The 14,498-nt window shown below is 39.5% G+C and overlaps 1 protein-coding gene across 2 annotated transcripts in view; it reads left to right on the top strand.

Moving 5' to 3' along the window:
* The window catches only part of LOC139606674 (receptor tyrosine-protein kinase erbB-4-like), a 298,222-nt gene that overhangs the window by 187,573 nt on the left and 96,151 nt on the right, over positions 1-14,498 (top strand). For both annotated transcript variants that reach the window (XM_071459072.1, XM_071458981.1), the window contains exons 4-7: positions 1,872-2,003; positions 5,686-5,751; positions 11,361-11,479; positions 12,580-12,721. In XM_071459072.1, the coding sequence (XP_071315173.1) occupies positions 1,872-2,003; positions 5,686-5,751; positions 11,361-11,479; positions 12,580-12,721 (459 nt within the window). The remainder of the gene's footprint in view (positions 1-1,871; positions 2,004-5,685; positions 5,752-11,360; positions 11,480-12,579; positions 12,722-14,498) is intronic.

Raw genomic sequence — 14,498 nt, 5'->3', positions numbered from 1 at the left:
ATGTAGAATATGTAGAACAAAAGTCCATTCTGTATATCTTTCATTCTACGGTACACCTTGTGTTCATCAGACAGTGTTGTGCAGGTAAGCTTCCCCTCTGGTCCAAGTGCGTAAGCTACACAGTGATCACATTCAAGGTCTTTCTGAAGGTATTTTTCAGCTATTGTTTAGTGGGTTATGTAGACTCAGAAAGTCAATGAAAAATAAGAGAACAAGCCGGTAAAAAAAAAAGTATTAAGATTGTAGCTGCATTTACACTCAATGTCAAGTCGAGATATTGTGATCAAATGATCGTGTTCATATCATTTTAAAACTGCTGCTAGGTGTTGAAGTCAGAGTCAGACAGCTGTGGTAATTCATTCAAACTTCAATTAAAAAAACAAAAAAACAAAACATAAATTAACAAGCACAGGAACCCTCTTCCAGTATCTGTTCTGTGTGGAGAATGAAGCTGCATCTCGCGGTAAATGTGGCCAAATGTGTCTTGGATGTGTTTACACCTGAATTCAATACATTTTGGCTCCAATTACAATCCGACCAGCCAGGATGAAGGTGAATGCCCGGAAGATGTACATGTATCTCGCTTAACCAGGGTTGAGATGTCCTGCTGGCATTTTTATCATAACAACTGCTTTGCTTTGTCTGTTGGTTTGTCTATTGCCCTACTTTGCCAGCAGCATCCCATTGTGCAAACAATTTGAATTTGAGACGCGTCCTCCTCCTAGCTGAGCGATATCCCTCCTGTGGTGAGAGGCAGGATTAATTTCTCTCCCTAACTCCCACCACACATGCAGGCAGCTAGAAAGGGAGTGCTGAGGTTGGGGGGCGGGGGCTTGTGGAGGTAATACCACCACCACCTATTATCCGAGGAGTATCATTTTATCGGGCCTTTGTGGGACGATATTGTATTTGGCTCTTTCTGGACGGAGCTGGCAGGGCGTCTCGTGTATGATTATGTGTCTCATCGGTTTCAGCCCTATGTCGGTAATCTGTTTGTAGGGAGATAGAGAACACACAAGCTCTGTAAATAATGCAAATCTGCTACTGGGCTTCACTCTGTCTTTCTTCCTGCCATTCGTCTCTCTCTTTCCCTTTACCCTGTCTTTCTCTCTCAGATAAAAGTCAGGATTAGGCATTCTCTAAAGTCCTGCACAACAATAATCAGAATCACCCTCCGTATCCAATCGTTCAACAGACTCTGTGTGTGTGTGTGTGTGTGTGTGTGTGTGTGTGCGTGTGCGTGTGTGGCGAAAGGAATCAATCCTCCCGATAAGTCTGACAATCATTAGTTTGACAAGGCAATGCATATTATGATGGCGAGATACATGACTTTTGTCCCACCACCTTGATGAAATATGAAATTACAAACTTGTGCAGGCTGCTGTCCCTGACTGGGGCTTAAATCCTAGACAGATGTAATGGCAGTGGGGCATAATTGATTCTGTATGCTCACAGTGTGGGAAGAGAAAACAACAAAATGGGAAAAAGATCAGGGGTTGTAATAACAGCAAAATGACACGGTTTTGTCCTGGCTGCCTCACGACAACCACCAACAATAAATGCGTGTGTCTGAGGATCACCTGTTCCACCTAAAACCCCAGCCCTCCTCGGATGAAAAGAAAGGGCAGAAAGTGCATATCCAATCTCATCCTCAAGTATGGAAATGATTTTGACTTAAGCATGCAGTGTCTGGCCATGTCAGTTGTTAATTATAAAATGAGACGGGGGGAAAAGCTGGCAATTTAAAAACACATTAGGAGCCTGGTAGCATGATTGCTGAATTAGGTGCATCCTCCAGGCAGAAGCAGTTAAGTACCCAGACAGCCCAGTGTGTATCTGTACTGAATGTGTGCTCTCTCTCCTCTCCACAGAGATCCTGAGTGGGGGTGTTTATGTCGACCAGAACAAGTTTCTGTGTCACGCAGACACAATCCACTGGCAAGACATTGTCAAAAACCCACGCATCCATCCTGTGGTGGTGCCCACCAACAGCAGCGTTACATGTAAGTATCCAACCAAAATTGTAGAAGACAAGATGATTTTGACTTGACTTAAACCTTTATTTGCTGGAAAGTTTTACTGAGAGCATTGTTGTTGCGCCACACTCACACAGTTACACTTGGAAGCTGCACAGTACCACCAAAGTGTAATCTGCTGGACAATGAGCAGCCACACTGAAACAGATGGGACTTGAAAGGGTACTGCACAGATTTAGCACTGCACTCCTCTTACTTTGTTGGACTCTTGAAGGACAGTTTAAAAAAAGGTCTAAAAATCCCTGAAACAGCAGTGGCTAATGTAGCCTTGAGCTGCCAGTCTCAAGCAGAGATGAGTGGGCTACAGAGATCTCCACACATATACAGTAGTACTCTGCACTACTTGTAGACTGCATGTGGACCTGTAAACAGACATTGATATAGAAAATGGGCCCTCTTACCTTTTAATTGACTTGGTCCATTTGCACCTCAGCAGTGGTGAGTACTGTTCTTTCACTTTACCCATCCAGATTTATCCTGATACTCAGGGGTTTTAACGGGTAACCTTGAGGTCTTTACATTGGTTGTACCAAATTGTGCTTTATGATTGCAGTGAAGGTGACCTTGAGCTTATAAATGTAGTGTTGCTTCATCTCATTTTTTTCATGGCACACTTATCTACGCATCTGATCCACAGCTTTACCAAAGGTTTTGAAATTTCACCATCATGTTTATGTTTCTCACAATTCAAGGTACAAATATATTTTTTTCTCCTGAAGCACTGACAATATTTTGCATTGTTCCCGCTTTTGATTTGATTTATTATTGGACTCCTAAAGGTCCCATCTTATTTAAAGTGAGATTTCCATGTCTTTTTTGATTAAAAAGCAGGTCTAGGTGCTAAATATTGTGAAAGTAGGGTTAGGGTTGCTAAAAGCGAGAAAGGTGAAGATGTCCAGGCAAAGAGACACAGGAGAGACTTTCAGCACAGGAGAGACGGGCAGCATTAAAACAATCTGTTCAGCTCATTTCAGCACTGACTGATCATCGCCTGGCTGTGCATCACCCAGAAAAAAGTCAGACAATCAGAATAAAGGCTCAGAGGCCCTGTTATTCCTCAAGCCCCAGAGAGAGTCATGACACGGGATGTAAAACTTATATTGAGATATTGAGGTTTTTGGCACTTAAAACTACAAATGGATAGCAAAACTTAAAATGAAACACCTGAAAAGTATAAAATATTGGACTTTTAAAAGGTAGTAGTGGTTACTTGATGGTTTTTGGAATTAGGTTTTAAAAAGTATATGCACAGCCATTCTATGAATGTCTTCAGAAGCCTTTTGTAAAGTGTCAGAGGCTAGTGAGTAAGAGAAATGGTCTGAAGGAGACCCCCGTCTCCTTTCACATCAAGACCTGTTTCATTCACAGTAAGTGATCGAGTGTGAGCAGCAGAACATTGTCATCACAAAATCTCCTCTTGACTCAATTCTGCAACTCACCTTACCATAGCAATCCACAATGACATGTCAATGAATGCTTATGAGTTTTGAGGGGATCTGTTAGAGCAAAATAAACAATCTTAATCCATCAGTGGGTATATGGGATGATGATTGGTTGTTAAGGAAGTAAAGATGCATTAAGTCACCACTTCTGACCTTATTCTGTTCATTGACTGATTTAACCTCTTAACACTCTCTGCTTTTGTTATTAATTTAGTGCTCAAGCTGTTTGACATTTTAATCTGTTGATGTCTTTTTTCTGTAATTCTTTAAGCTGTCTAGTCTCATTTGTCTGCAAATACAATATGACACAATAGAATGTATTATCATTATGGAGCAGACTAAAAAGATAGTCTCTGCATATGTCCTTGGATTTCCTCTCACAGCACTTACTGAAGGCTTCAGATGCAGATTAACAGCTCAAAGCATTGATATTCTGCTCAACCCCCCTCCTTCCTGCAGCCCTGTTAGCCCTGGATCGACCCCGACTCCCATGCTAGTCCTCAACTCCTCTAAAAGATCAAGGATCTCCAAACCTGTAATACACAATTGAGAACATAATCCCAAATTAATTCTTTGGGGAGACACAAGCTTTATATTGTTATTACTTGAGACTTGTTTGTGCCATGATTGTTGTGCTTATTGGTCTGCATACTCTATTGATTTTGTTGGCAGCCCTCTTCTGTCTGTCTTTTGCCCCACACCAGCTCTGGTATGACAGCATTCTCAACATTTTAACCTTCAGGGGCTGTTTTAAGAAAGCTGTAAAAGATTATGGTGCAGGAAGAGTGGTGGGACAGGTTTAGTCCAGGTCTCTGAGAATTTATAAGTTGAGATAGTGAAGACCTTGGGCACTAAATAAAAACTCTTTGGCCTGACTAAACAGGGCACCACGTTCAGAGGAGAACAGAGATGTAACTAAGTACAGCAAAGGTTCTGTGCACTTAACACTGTCAGACACCCACTTATGGCAGGCTGACATCTGTATTACTATCCTGTTTGAATGCTGCTTTTCATACAGTCCAGACTGTCGATTTCTCTTCCTCAAGCGCTGTCAAAGTGCTAGTTTGAGGGGGACGGACTGGAGAAACAGAGAAACAAAAGGGACGGGCTGGAAAAAGACAAAAAGAGACACGGGTAGACGTTAAGTGAAAGAACCACAGAGGAGTGATGAATCAGTGAGCAGCGGATTGAGAATGAAAGAGATGAAATATGTGGTGGAGAGGGGCACAGATGAGGAAGAAGAGCAGGGCAGAAGATGGAGAGGCTCGTGTTGGGGAATAGAGTCAGTCTCGATGCTAATAGCTCTCATCTGGAGAGGCTTGATGGACAGAGGACAGCACTTCTGCACTTATCCATGCTCACTTCCCCCGCAGTCAATTACTAGACAGTCAATTAAGTCCTCCAAAAAACCCAGAAAGGCACTGGCTAAAGCTCTGAGGGTTTGAAGCTGCTTTTTGCTGCTTTACTGCTTTTATCTCAATCTAATGTGTGCTGGGTACATGCTGGGCTGATTTGGAGTAGAGTGACAAAGGAATTGTCTTATTTTCACAAAACAACCTATGTCAAGGATATTTTAGTTTTTATGAGAAGAGTAACACGTATTAGTCTTCAGAGATAATGTGTTGTGACTAAAAGACTGTGGGTTTATCATTAGTTCCTTTCGTAATAATAACAATATCTGGAAAACGTGGTTAAATTTTGGTTAAAGTCAATGCTGTAAAATTACAAGCAATTAGGTTATTTAATGAACACCATTATCATGCAGTCATATAATTAATACCTACCAATCCAGTCAAGTCTTCAAGTGCCTACATTTCTTGCAGATTAAGTTTATTATGTCAGATTCTAATCATAATCATTATAAAGCACCCACAAAGTGCTTCAAATGCACTTCTAATGAACTGTGTCTTGAGAACGTCACTTAAAGCAAATTTAATCATGTTACACGGAAAACACCACACAAGGGCACGTGCACACATTAGTTGTATTGAGTTGTATGAGCTAAGCCAGAGGAATGCCTACGTACTTGCTCACTATATGGATTGATTTGGGCTTCATTGGAGTGCTTGAAGGCACACAGACTCCAGCTCAGTGCCTCAAGTCTATTTTCAGGTTCAACTAATATTGAGTTCTGAAGTCCGATCATATTTTATGATGAAGCAACCATATGAAATGCCAATCAACTCTGTCTTTGAACTTGTGTGCAGGTCAAAAGTGCCATCGTTCTTGTAATGGTCGTTGCTGGGGACCGAAGGAGGACCAGTGTCAAAGCTGTAAGTACAGGATCCTCATATGCATGATGATGAATGCATGACCCAGCACAAAATTTATTCCAGAGACAAGTAATTTGAAAGCACAGAATGAGGATGTCTTTGTACATCATTTTTACCCAAAATGTAACCGTACTTATTGTATTAATAGTCAGTGGTGAGTCATCTGTTGCAGTAGCAGCAATTTTTTTGGATGTCACTTGTACAATATGACTTGTATTTTCTTAAACAAATGTTTGGCTAAAGGAGCAAGTAAAAGATTAAATTCCTAGCATTTTGTGACAATCTCTTTTAAGCAAGTCCAAACTACTGTATAATATGATACTGTATTACATCACTGAAAATTCATTTATGTCTAATAACAATCAAGGGTCAGTGAAATTTTAAAGGAGCTGTTTGCTAAAAAGTCCACTTTAGCATTAACAACTGTTTACTTACCAGTTTTGCCTCGAGCTTCAGCCATCAGTGCATTTCAAGCACTAGAAGTTATAATACGCCCCCTGGACAGCACTGCCTCCTCAGGGCAGCCTGGATGCTACAGTGATTCAGTATCAGAAAGTAACAAGACAGACCAACCAGGCCAGAGTTAGGGTTAGCATGCTAACGTCCGCTGGAGACAGCTCTTGGCAAGTAAAGGAGTGAAGTTTGATGCTGAACTTGCAATGTTTCTTCTAGGCTTGTAAATAAACAGCTTTCGATACTAATGTTGTCTATGTGGGAATAGCAAAACTTAGAAATAGCTTCATTAAGTAATACAGCTCTGTACAGGTATTCACAAGTCTATACACACACACACACACACACACACATATTAACCCCAAACAAATCTACAACAAACCCCCCTGCAGATATAGCCCACCCTTCAGACTGGCTAATGGCAGCTGGAAGACAGTGAGAGAATGATACACTACTGAGTCCATCAGCAGGGGAGAGCTCCATGTTATTCCCTCTCCTTCAGTCATCTTACCTTGTCTCTCAATTCATATATCAGTGTCTTTGGCTCAGGGTTTACACATCTCGCCTTCGCTCTCTCTCTCTCTCTTTCCCACCTGTTTGGGCGAAGAACATTCTCCAATGTACACATAAAATACATGCACACACACACACACACACACACACAGTTTATCAATCTGTTGTCACAGATAGTAAACCTCTGTCTTTACAGATGTACACCCATCCATTTTTTTTTTATTCCTGCATCTGTGTCTATCTATTACCTGCCCTGGGCAGGGAGGCTTGATCTTTACTATGATCACTCTCTGCTTCTCTTGTAGTGACTCAGACATACACACCACACACTGAACTTAACATATCTAACTGTATATCTAACTTTACTTACAGCATATACACATTCATGCAGACAAAAAAAAACCCTTCAGATTTACATTTCCTCCTTTCATTAAATATCTTTGTTTCCCTCCTCCCTTTTCTAGTTTGATTGCACTACCTTCACCATTAATTTCCCCCCTTTCTTTCTATTAGTCTGTGCACAGATCACTTTATCTAAGCCTTCCAACCCTGGCATGTCTCATCTTATTTGTTCTGCGGTCACGATCTCATTAAGATAATGAGGAATGAACTGTTTGACCAGGACCTGTTAACAGCACGTCACAGACCAGCCCTCGATAAGCCCTGGCCGTGTCTGTCTGGCTCCTTTTAGCTTGTGTCATCTCCATCTTCATCCATATGTGGGTATCATGATTCAGCCACCTTCTGCTTTTTTTTTTTTTTTTCCCCTCCAAACCTTTAATTTCATTGTGCTGAAATACATAGAATGAATAAGTGGAAAAATGTCTTCCAATGACGTCAAAGATATTGTGACATTTCCAAGAATCATTATTCAGCTGTCTCAAAATCAACAACAAACAGCATCCTGTGGTGCCTGCACCTCAGGGGGAACGTGAATACATTCGAGAAGTAAATCACAACTCAACTCTTTCCTAAAAGTTGATGATGAACAAAACTTAAAGTGTAGTCTGAGGGCTGTTGTGGATTATAAGCACAGCCTAGCACATATGAGAGTTTTCACCTTCAAACACCTCTTTAGTTATTTTAGAGTTTTAGACTTTAGTTATTTTCAACCAGAGAACATTATTCTTCTTTTTTTGTGATTGTAGAAATATTAATTTGGAAGACCTTCGGGAAAACAGTCCCTAACAGAGGTGGACCTAAAAATAGTATTCTGTTTGCCAATGCCAGAGCCAGGGCTGATTGTTGATGTTGTTCATGCTGTGTCACTGGCAAGCCTACTGTAAATGGAGCATCCCTTGTTAACATTATTGATCGCACCTTTGCATTTCCTGCTATTTCAAATCAAGATATCCACCATGTAAAGAGTCTGTTTGGAGGTAAGAACGGCCTTATTGTTAACATTTCTAGCCACAGACATCACCGAACGAATGCTATGAATCCTGAAAAAATTGAATGTCATTTCTATTTGCTGGAGACCTCTTAAGTTTTTATTTATTCTTTTTTTTTTTTGACAAACATCAAAAGCAACCCAGGTCATTCAATTCAAGACTAAAAGTAAAATTAACTGTCTTCAGGACTTAAAGTGACTTTCCTCTCAGACCTCAGTCTAGACTGACTGAAATGAAACCTTGAGCGTAACATGAAGTCAAATTTCTTTTAGCCGATGCTTCCACTTTTGGGGTAGCAGAAACAAGTTGTGAACATAACATTGACGTATCATCACCCTTCATCAGTTTGCTTGCTGGTATTTAGATATCAAAATTCAGGAACAACATTAGCATTCATTTGGAGTCACCCTGCCAATGCAAATCCCATATTCAGTCTCCTTTAGCTCTGTTTTTGGTCTCAACCAACTCCTGAGGGAAATGTCTGACTCATTAGCTACTAAGCTACTAAGTGTTCCACTCTGTTCACCAGCTACACAACACACTATCTGTGTGTTTGAATGACACTGAAACAGATAATTACTTTAATATTATTTTGGGGTGAAAATGTGTTCATTAATTGAGTTTATTTGTATTTGACTCGGTTTAATAAAAGGTAATACCGTAAGTAATACATTTTTTTGTGTGTAACATAGTTGCAAAAGACTAGCAGAAAACGGTTAAATCGCAATATTTACTTCTATAGCAGCACAATGATTACCATGGTTTGTGATATTACAAAGTAGCTCAGTAAAACAAACTCTGGTAAACACAGGAACAAAATGGAGAGAAACACAGTGAAGTTGAAATATCACATTATGAATGTGTATTTCTTCTATTAGCTGAACAGCCAGAGGTGGAATATGTAGTCACAAACATCCCTCTAAGACTAGATGGAAGGTGGGAGATCCCTCTTCAATTTATACATCTAATCAATAAGACATTAAAATTGTTATTAAGAATTTTGGTTATCCCTAAGATTTTAACTAAATAAAGCATTTTGTCTTTGAATTAGAAAACCTTTTATTTCCTTTGTGAGGTCTTCCACTTTTTTGAATCATTAAAACTGATATGAAATCAAGTTCAAGTACAAGTATGAAACTTTCACCTGTATTACTGTAACTACATCTCTATGACATTTGCAGAGATTCTAAGCAAAAATTCATTGGGTATTGAAAGCGTTTCCCATCGTTATTTAAGAGGTTCTTTTGGAAACCAGATGTGAAAAAGCACATTTTAGCTCATGTAAATGGAAACTGAGAGGCAGTGGTTCCTGTGACTGATGCTGCTGTCCACAGCCTGTTCAAATGGAAGCTTCCAGGCATATTTTGTGAGATGGATTTCTTTTGTATTTGTCATCACCAGCCTGTTTCTTTTTTTTTTTTTTTCTTAAAGTGGAAGTTTAAAGCCAAATTGATCAACAGCATTGCGTCTCTCAGTTGGCAAGGTCATTTGTTTGACAAAGTGTCTTGAGTAAAGGAGGCCGTTTCATTTCAGCCCAGGCACTGTTAATGGAATGCCACTGATGGTATGTTAGGCGTAGGGTGACGTGTGTGTGTGTGTGTGTGTGTGTGTGTGTGTGTGTGTGTGTATTTGCATGTGTGTGTGGCGGGTTGTTTGTGGCTTGTATCCATCACTTTGATAGTATCTCGTCACTGCGAAGCCCAAAGGGAAACACAGCACACATCAAAACACTGTGCGTATGAACACTCAAACACTAATGCATGCACATTCACACACCAGCTCTGGGTTTGTAATACTTTTATTTTCCCAGCAAATGAGTATTGTAAGAACTTCCTGTTTCAGTCACAGTTATGACATCTGCAACTAATTTGCTTTTACCTCATTCAGCAAGTCGGATCATAAAAATGGAGCTGAATATCCAGTAACTACATTAGATTTTGTATTCTGTCATTTCTGGTGTTTTCTTCATAAGTTTAATTACAAACACTAGAAAGCTGCCATTTTTTAGTAGGAATTTTTCCATTAACTTGATTGTAGACACACAAGCAAGCAAGAAAATTGGCTATCAGTGCATGTTGGTTTTTGGTTGAGTTGATCCTGATTTGTCAGGAAGGATGGGATTTGTGGGTTTGTTAGAGGTATAAACTAACATTGTAATATTATTTGAAATTAATAGCAGTTCTTGAAATGATTATTGTTTACCCTACACTGGTGTAGACACACACCTTATACTTCTTCTCTTGTATGGTTAATTTGCATATTTCATTTATTGCACTCACATGCAAACATAGGTACTGCAGGACATGCCTGTGCATAATTCAAACACACACTTTACGTGACGTGTAATAAATACAAATGAAGAGCTGGGAAATGAGAATGCTGTTACTCTTAATTTGATGATTTAAGTTGCAGTTTAGAAGCTACTGGATCTAACTCCAAAATACAACATAAACACATATTTTGAAATGTATGTCTTGCCCAGCTCCTTATTCAACTGTTTCCTTTCTTCCCCAACAGATTTTAATTTAGGTGTCCTGATCTATCATATAAATCCCACTGCCAACACTTCCTTTACCCTTCCATCCACTGTCTTTGTCTGTGAAATGGCAGAGTCCTGTGTACATTTACATATGGCTGTCAAGAGGCGAGGCACACAGGCACATGCCACATGACTGCAACAGACGTGTGAGAAAAGGGTGGACAGACGTTCCCCATGAAGCGATGACAGTACTCTGAGTCAGATAGGATCACTATGTTTCTGTCTCATCCTCCTAGAGACCCTCAGAGAAACACATAGGGAGTAGAAAACATGGTTGAAGATAGCTAGTAGGCGGCACAGATGCTTCAGCTTCAACTGCGCTCACCACACACAGATGCATACGCTTGTGACTGGCCACCCAGCAGTGTATCCAATACCTTGTCTTGGAGGAATATGATAAGGGACATGGAAGCTTTTCTATTTAAATTAATTTTGTTCCAGTTCAGTTCAGTTGAATAGCTGTACCTACATGATACTTGCTGTTCTATATTTTGTGTCCTTGGAGTTTTTTCTAAAAGTTTTACTTAGTGCATTTGTACCAAGTGTATTTTTTTCACTCTTGTTCTTAAGGCTGCATGAATATTGTTCACCATGTTTAACTTGCTACTAGTCACTTAAATTTGTTCACAGTAACATTTTGATCTAGTTTACTTGATATGTGATATATGTATTCTGTCTTTCCTTCTCTCTTTTCTACATCTGTCACTCCGCAGTAACGAAGACAGTGTGTGCTGAGCAGTGTGACGGCCGTTGCTTCGGTCCCTATGTTAGTGACTGTTGCCATCGTGAGTGTGCAGGTGGCTGCTATGGACCAAAGGACACAGACTGCTTTGTAAGTGAATGCACTCTAACACACACACACACACACACACACACACACACAGAGTCATTGTAATGGTAATATCTTACAAAACCCAGGAACAATTCCTGATCATACTGTTCTTTACATTTTGTGTTTGGTACAAATTTGGTACAACATTTTACTTGAGACTTTTTATGTCCTTTGTTTCAAAGTAGTTCTGTAAGGGGGATTTCTTCCTTCAAGGCTCAGTGTTTCAGTGTTAAAATGCCACTTGCATGACAAATATCATTAAATGACATTTTATTTAAATTTCCTCCTGACATAAGTGGCACTGTTAAATACAGACTTCACCAGGTCCACCCCCTCTATTCTGGCTCATCGCTGTGTGCTTTATGAGTTTTATTTTCATCCCTCTGCATGTTAAACTTGTTTCTGCACTTGTAATTCAGAGCCCATCAGTGAATGAGCTTGTCTGCTTGACTTTTGACAGGCAACTTCTTGCTCATGATTTTTTGCTCTTCTTAATTCTTCACATTTCATCTTTTATTACTGAATCACTCTTGAAGTCATTTTGAGCAACTCCTTAAATGAAAAAAGTAAAGTCTTGATTATATATTTTATTGTCTAATTTCCTTCTTTTCACAGTATTTTGATTAACATTCAGTTCACCTGTTTCAACGTGCAGTTTTTGTCAGATCCACAACTTTTCGTCAACATTTTCCAACATTGGCCTGAGATATTTATGTATTATCTGAAAAGGTATCAGTGTTAATTTCATTGGGTGCATGCAGATTATTCTCTGTCTGCACCATTTAGTAATGTCACCACCCGGGCACTGTGGAGGGAAATCTAAATTAAAATCTGGTATCGTACAATTAATGTTGGCATCCTCTAATGATGTTTAAGCATCAGTACTATCATTGTGGGCGTTTGTGTAAGTTTGTAAAGGCACACATCCACTTACATGTCTCCAAAATCCCATAATCTCCCTACTGTATACATGCTACAGTACCACTGTTTTTGATTTGGGTGTAATGACCCTTTAAGTAAAGTAGAGAGTTTAAATATTTGCTCCACCATTGTTTATTCTGTGTGTGTTTGTGTGTGTGTGTGTGTGTGTGTGTGTGCAGGCCTGCACCAACTTCAATGACAGTGGGGCATGTGTGACCCAGTGCCCCCAGCCATTTGTCTACAACCCCACCACCTTCCAACTGGAACACAACCCCAGGGCGAAGTACACCTATGGAGCCTTCTGTGTCAAGAAGTGTCCACGTAAGTTTCACCACCTGGACACAAATACACACCTGCTTTACTACTGTATTTATGGATCTCCTTACACTATATCTTACATTTTTCACTATCTCTTTACTTTAGTCATAACCCTTTCATGACAGCCCTAAACAACCTTCACCAAACACCATCCTCAGCCTCAAGTCTAACCATAATGGTTATTCCAAGAAAAGAATATCTTTGCCAGTCTACTTTGAATTTGGAAAAGCCAAAGCTAAACCCCACACATAAAAATAAAAAATACAGTTTCAGTTTGTTGAAGCACATGATAAAAAGCAGGAGCAGCTGTGTTTGAACTGTCTTTAAACCGAAATTTCAACATGACTTCTTTCCATCAACGCACTGTCATCCTCTTGCCACATTTAAATTTCAAATTTCTAACATTCATGGCTCGACAAATGATTTTGGTTGTAGAAACAGAAAAATTTTATGTTCTTACGTTCTTACATATATTAAAAAAAACAATTGGTTGATGCTGATTAATTCCATTTTTCTAAGAAAAAAATAATAATATTCACTTCAATAACTGATAGTTAATATGAATTACTTATCATGCTGCTGATACTGAGGCATGCATGCATTTAAATAACAAGTTCAGTAAATGTACAGTTTTAGTAAATATATTAAATCAGACTTATTTCTACTGTCTGTAAATATTAGAGAACAGTTGGTTAGTTGATACATGAAGCAGAACAGAGTTGTACACAGTTGCATGCAGGCAAAAATGCTTGTGTATCTGTCATATTACACATTATATTCCTCTCTGCATAACACCAGAAATATGTAACGCTCTTAGGAAAGGTCATAATTATGCATGCACACAGACACACAAACAAGCATTTTCATAGACTGCCATGGAACACAATCACGCAAAGCACACACACCAACTCTTCCTACTGCTCTGCCTCAAATCAAAGTTTTGTCCTGACCAAGAACAACAATTAGATACTGGGGGGAGTTTGAATTGCATTTACTCCTAAAGCTTCTCATAACATCCTCATTACAACCGCCAGATCATTTTGCAGGGCAAATATTGCTAATATAAATACAGCTCATCTCATGTTTTCCTGAGATAACCTGAATGTGTTTGTGAATGTGCACGCTCTTTTTTCGGTTTTAGACCTTGGCAAGTGAGGACATTGTTGCTGGTCCTCACTTCTACAAAGGTCCGTTCAAGGTTTAAGACTTGATTTAAAGCTCTGGGGATGAATTAGGTGAGATTAAGCTGAGGATACATGTTAGGGGTATATATTTAGTTAAGATTAAAGATCCTGTAAAGCAAATTCACAGATTTGTTTATAAAATCAATATATATGTTGGAGAACTATTCCTGAAAACATGTGAAACATGTGAAACTTGTGTGGTACTGAATTGTGCAGTTATACCGTTAAACTGTGTTTCATCATTTTTGCATTGAGCGTTTTTGGTGACGCACTTGGACCCCCATTTAGCATATCCCGCCCCTAAAGCTGTAGGGAATGTACCAGCATCAGTGGTTCTCCCTCTCAGTGTCGAGTTATTGCTGGTTAGCTGAGCCTTCCCTCTCTAAATGTGTCTTTCCTAGAGGCTGCAATTGCAACGGTGTGTTGTTATTAGTAATTAGAGAATAATGTATGAATTGATAATCAGTTATTCACTCATGACTTTTCCCTTCTTTTCATGACCAGAAGGATGGTTCCGCTTCATCCTCTCATGAAATAGTGGGTAAACCTGCTATTAAAAGCACTTCTTTTCCACCGCCAGTCGAGTTTGTCTGTTC

This window comes from Trachinotus anak, unplaced genomic scaffold, assembly GCF_046630095.1.
Source record: "Trachinotus anak isolate AG129_WGS33_773 ecotype Australia unplaced genomic scaffold, CSIRO_AGI_Tana_v1 ptg000001l, whole genome shotgun sequence".
NCBI lineage: Eukaryota > Metazoa > Chordata > Actinopteri > Carangiformes > Carangidae > Trachinotus > Trachinotus anak.
The sequence above is the reverse complement of the archived record's forward strand: the minus strand, read 5'-3'. Positions and strand labels throughout refer to the sequence as shown.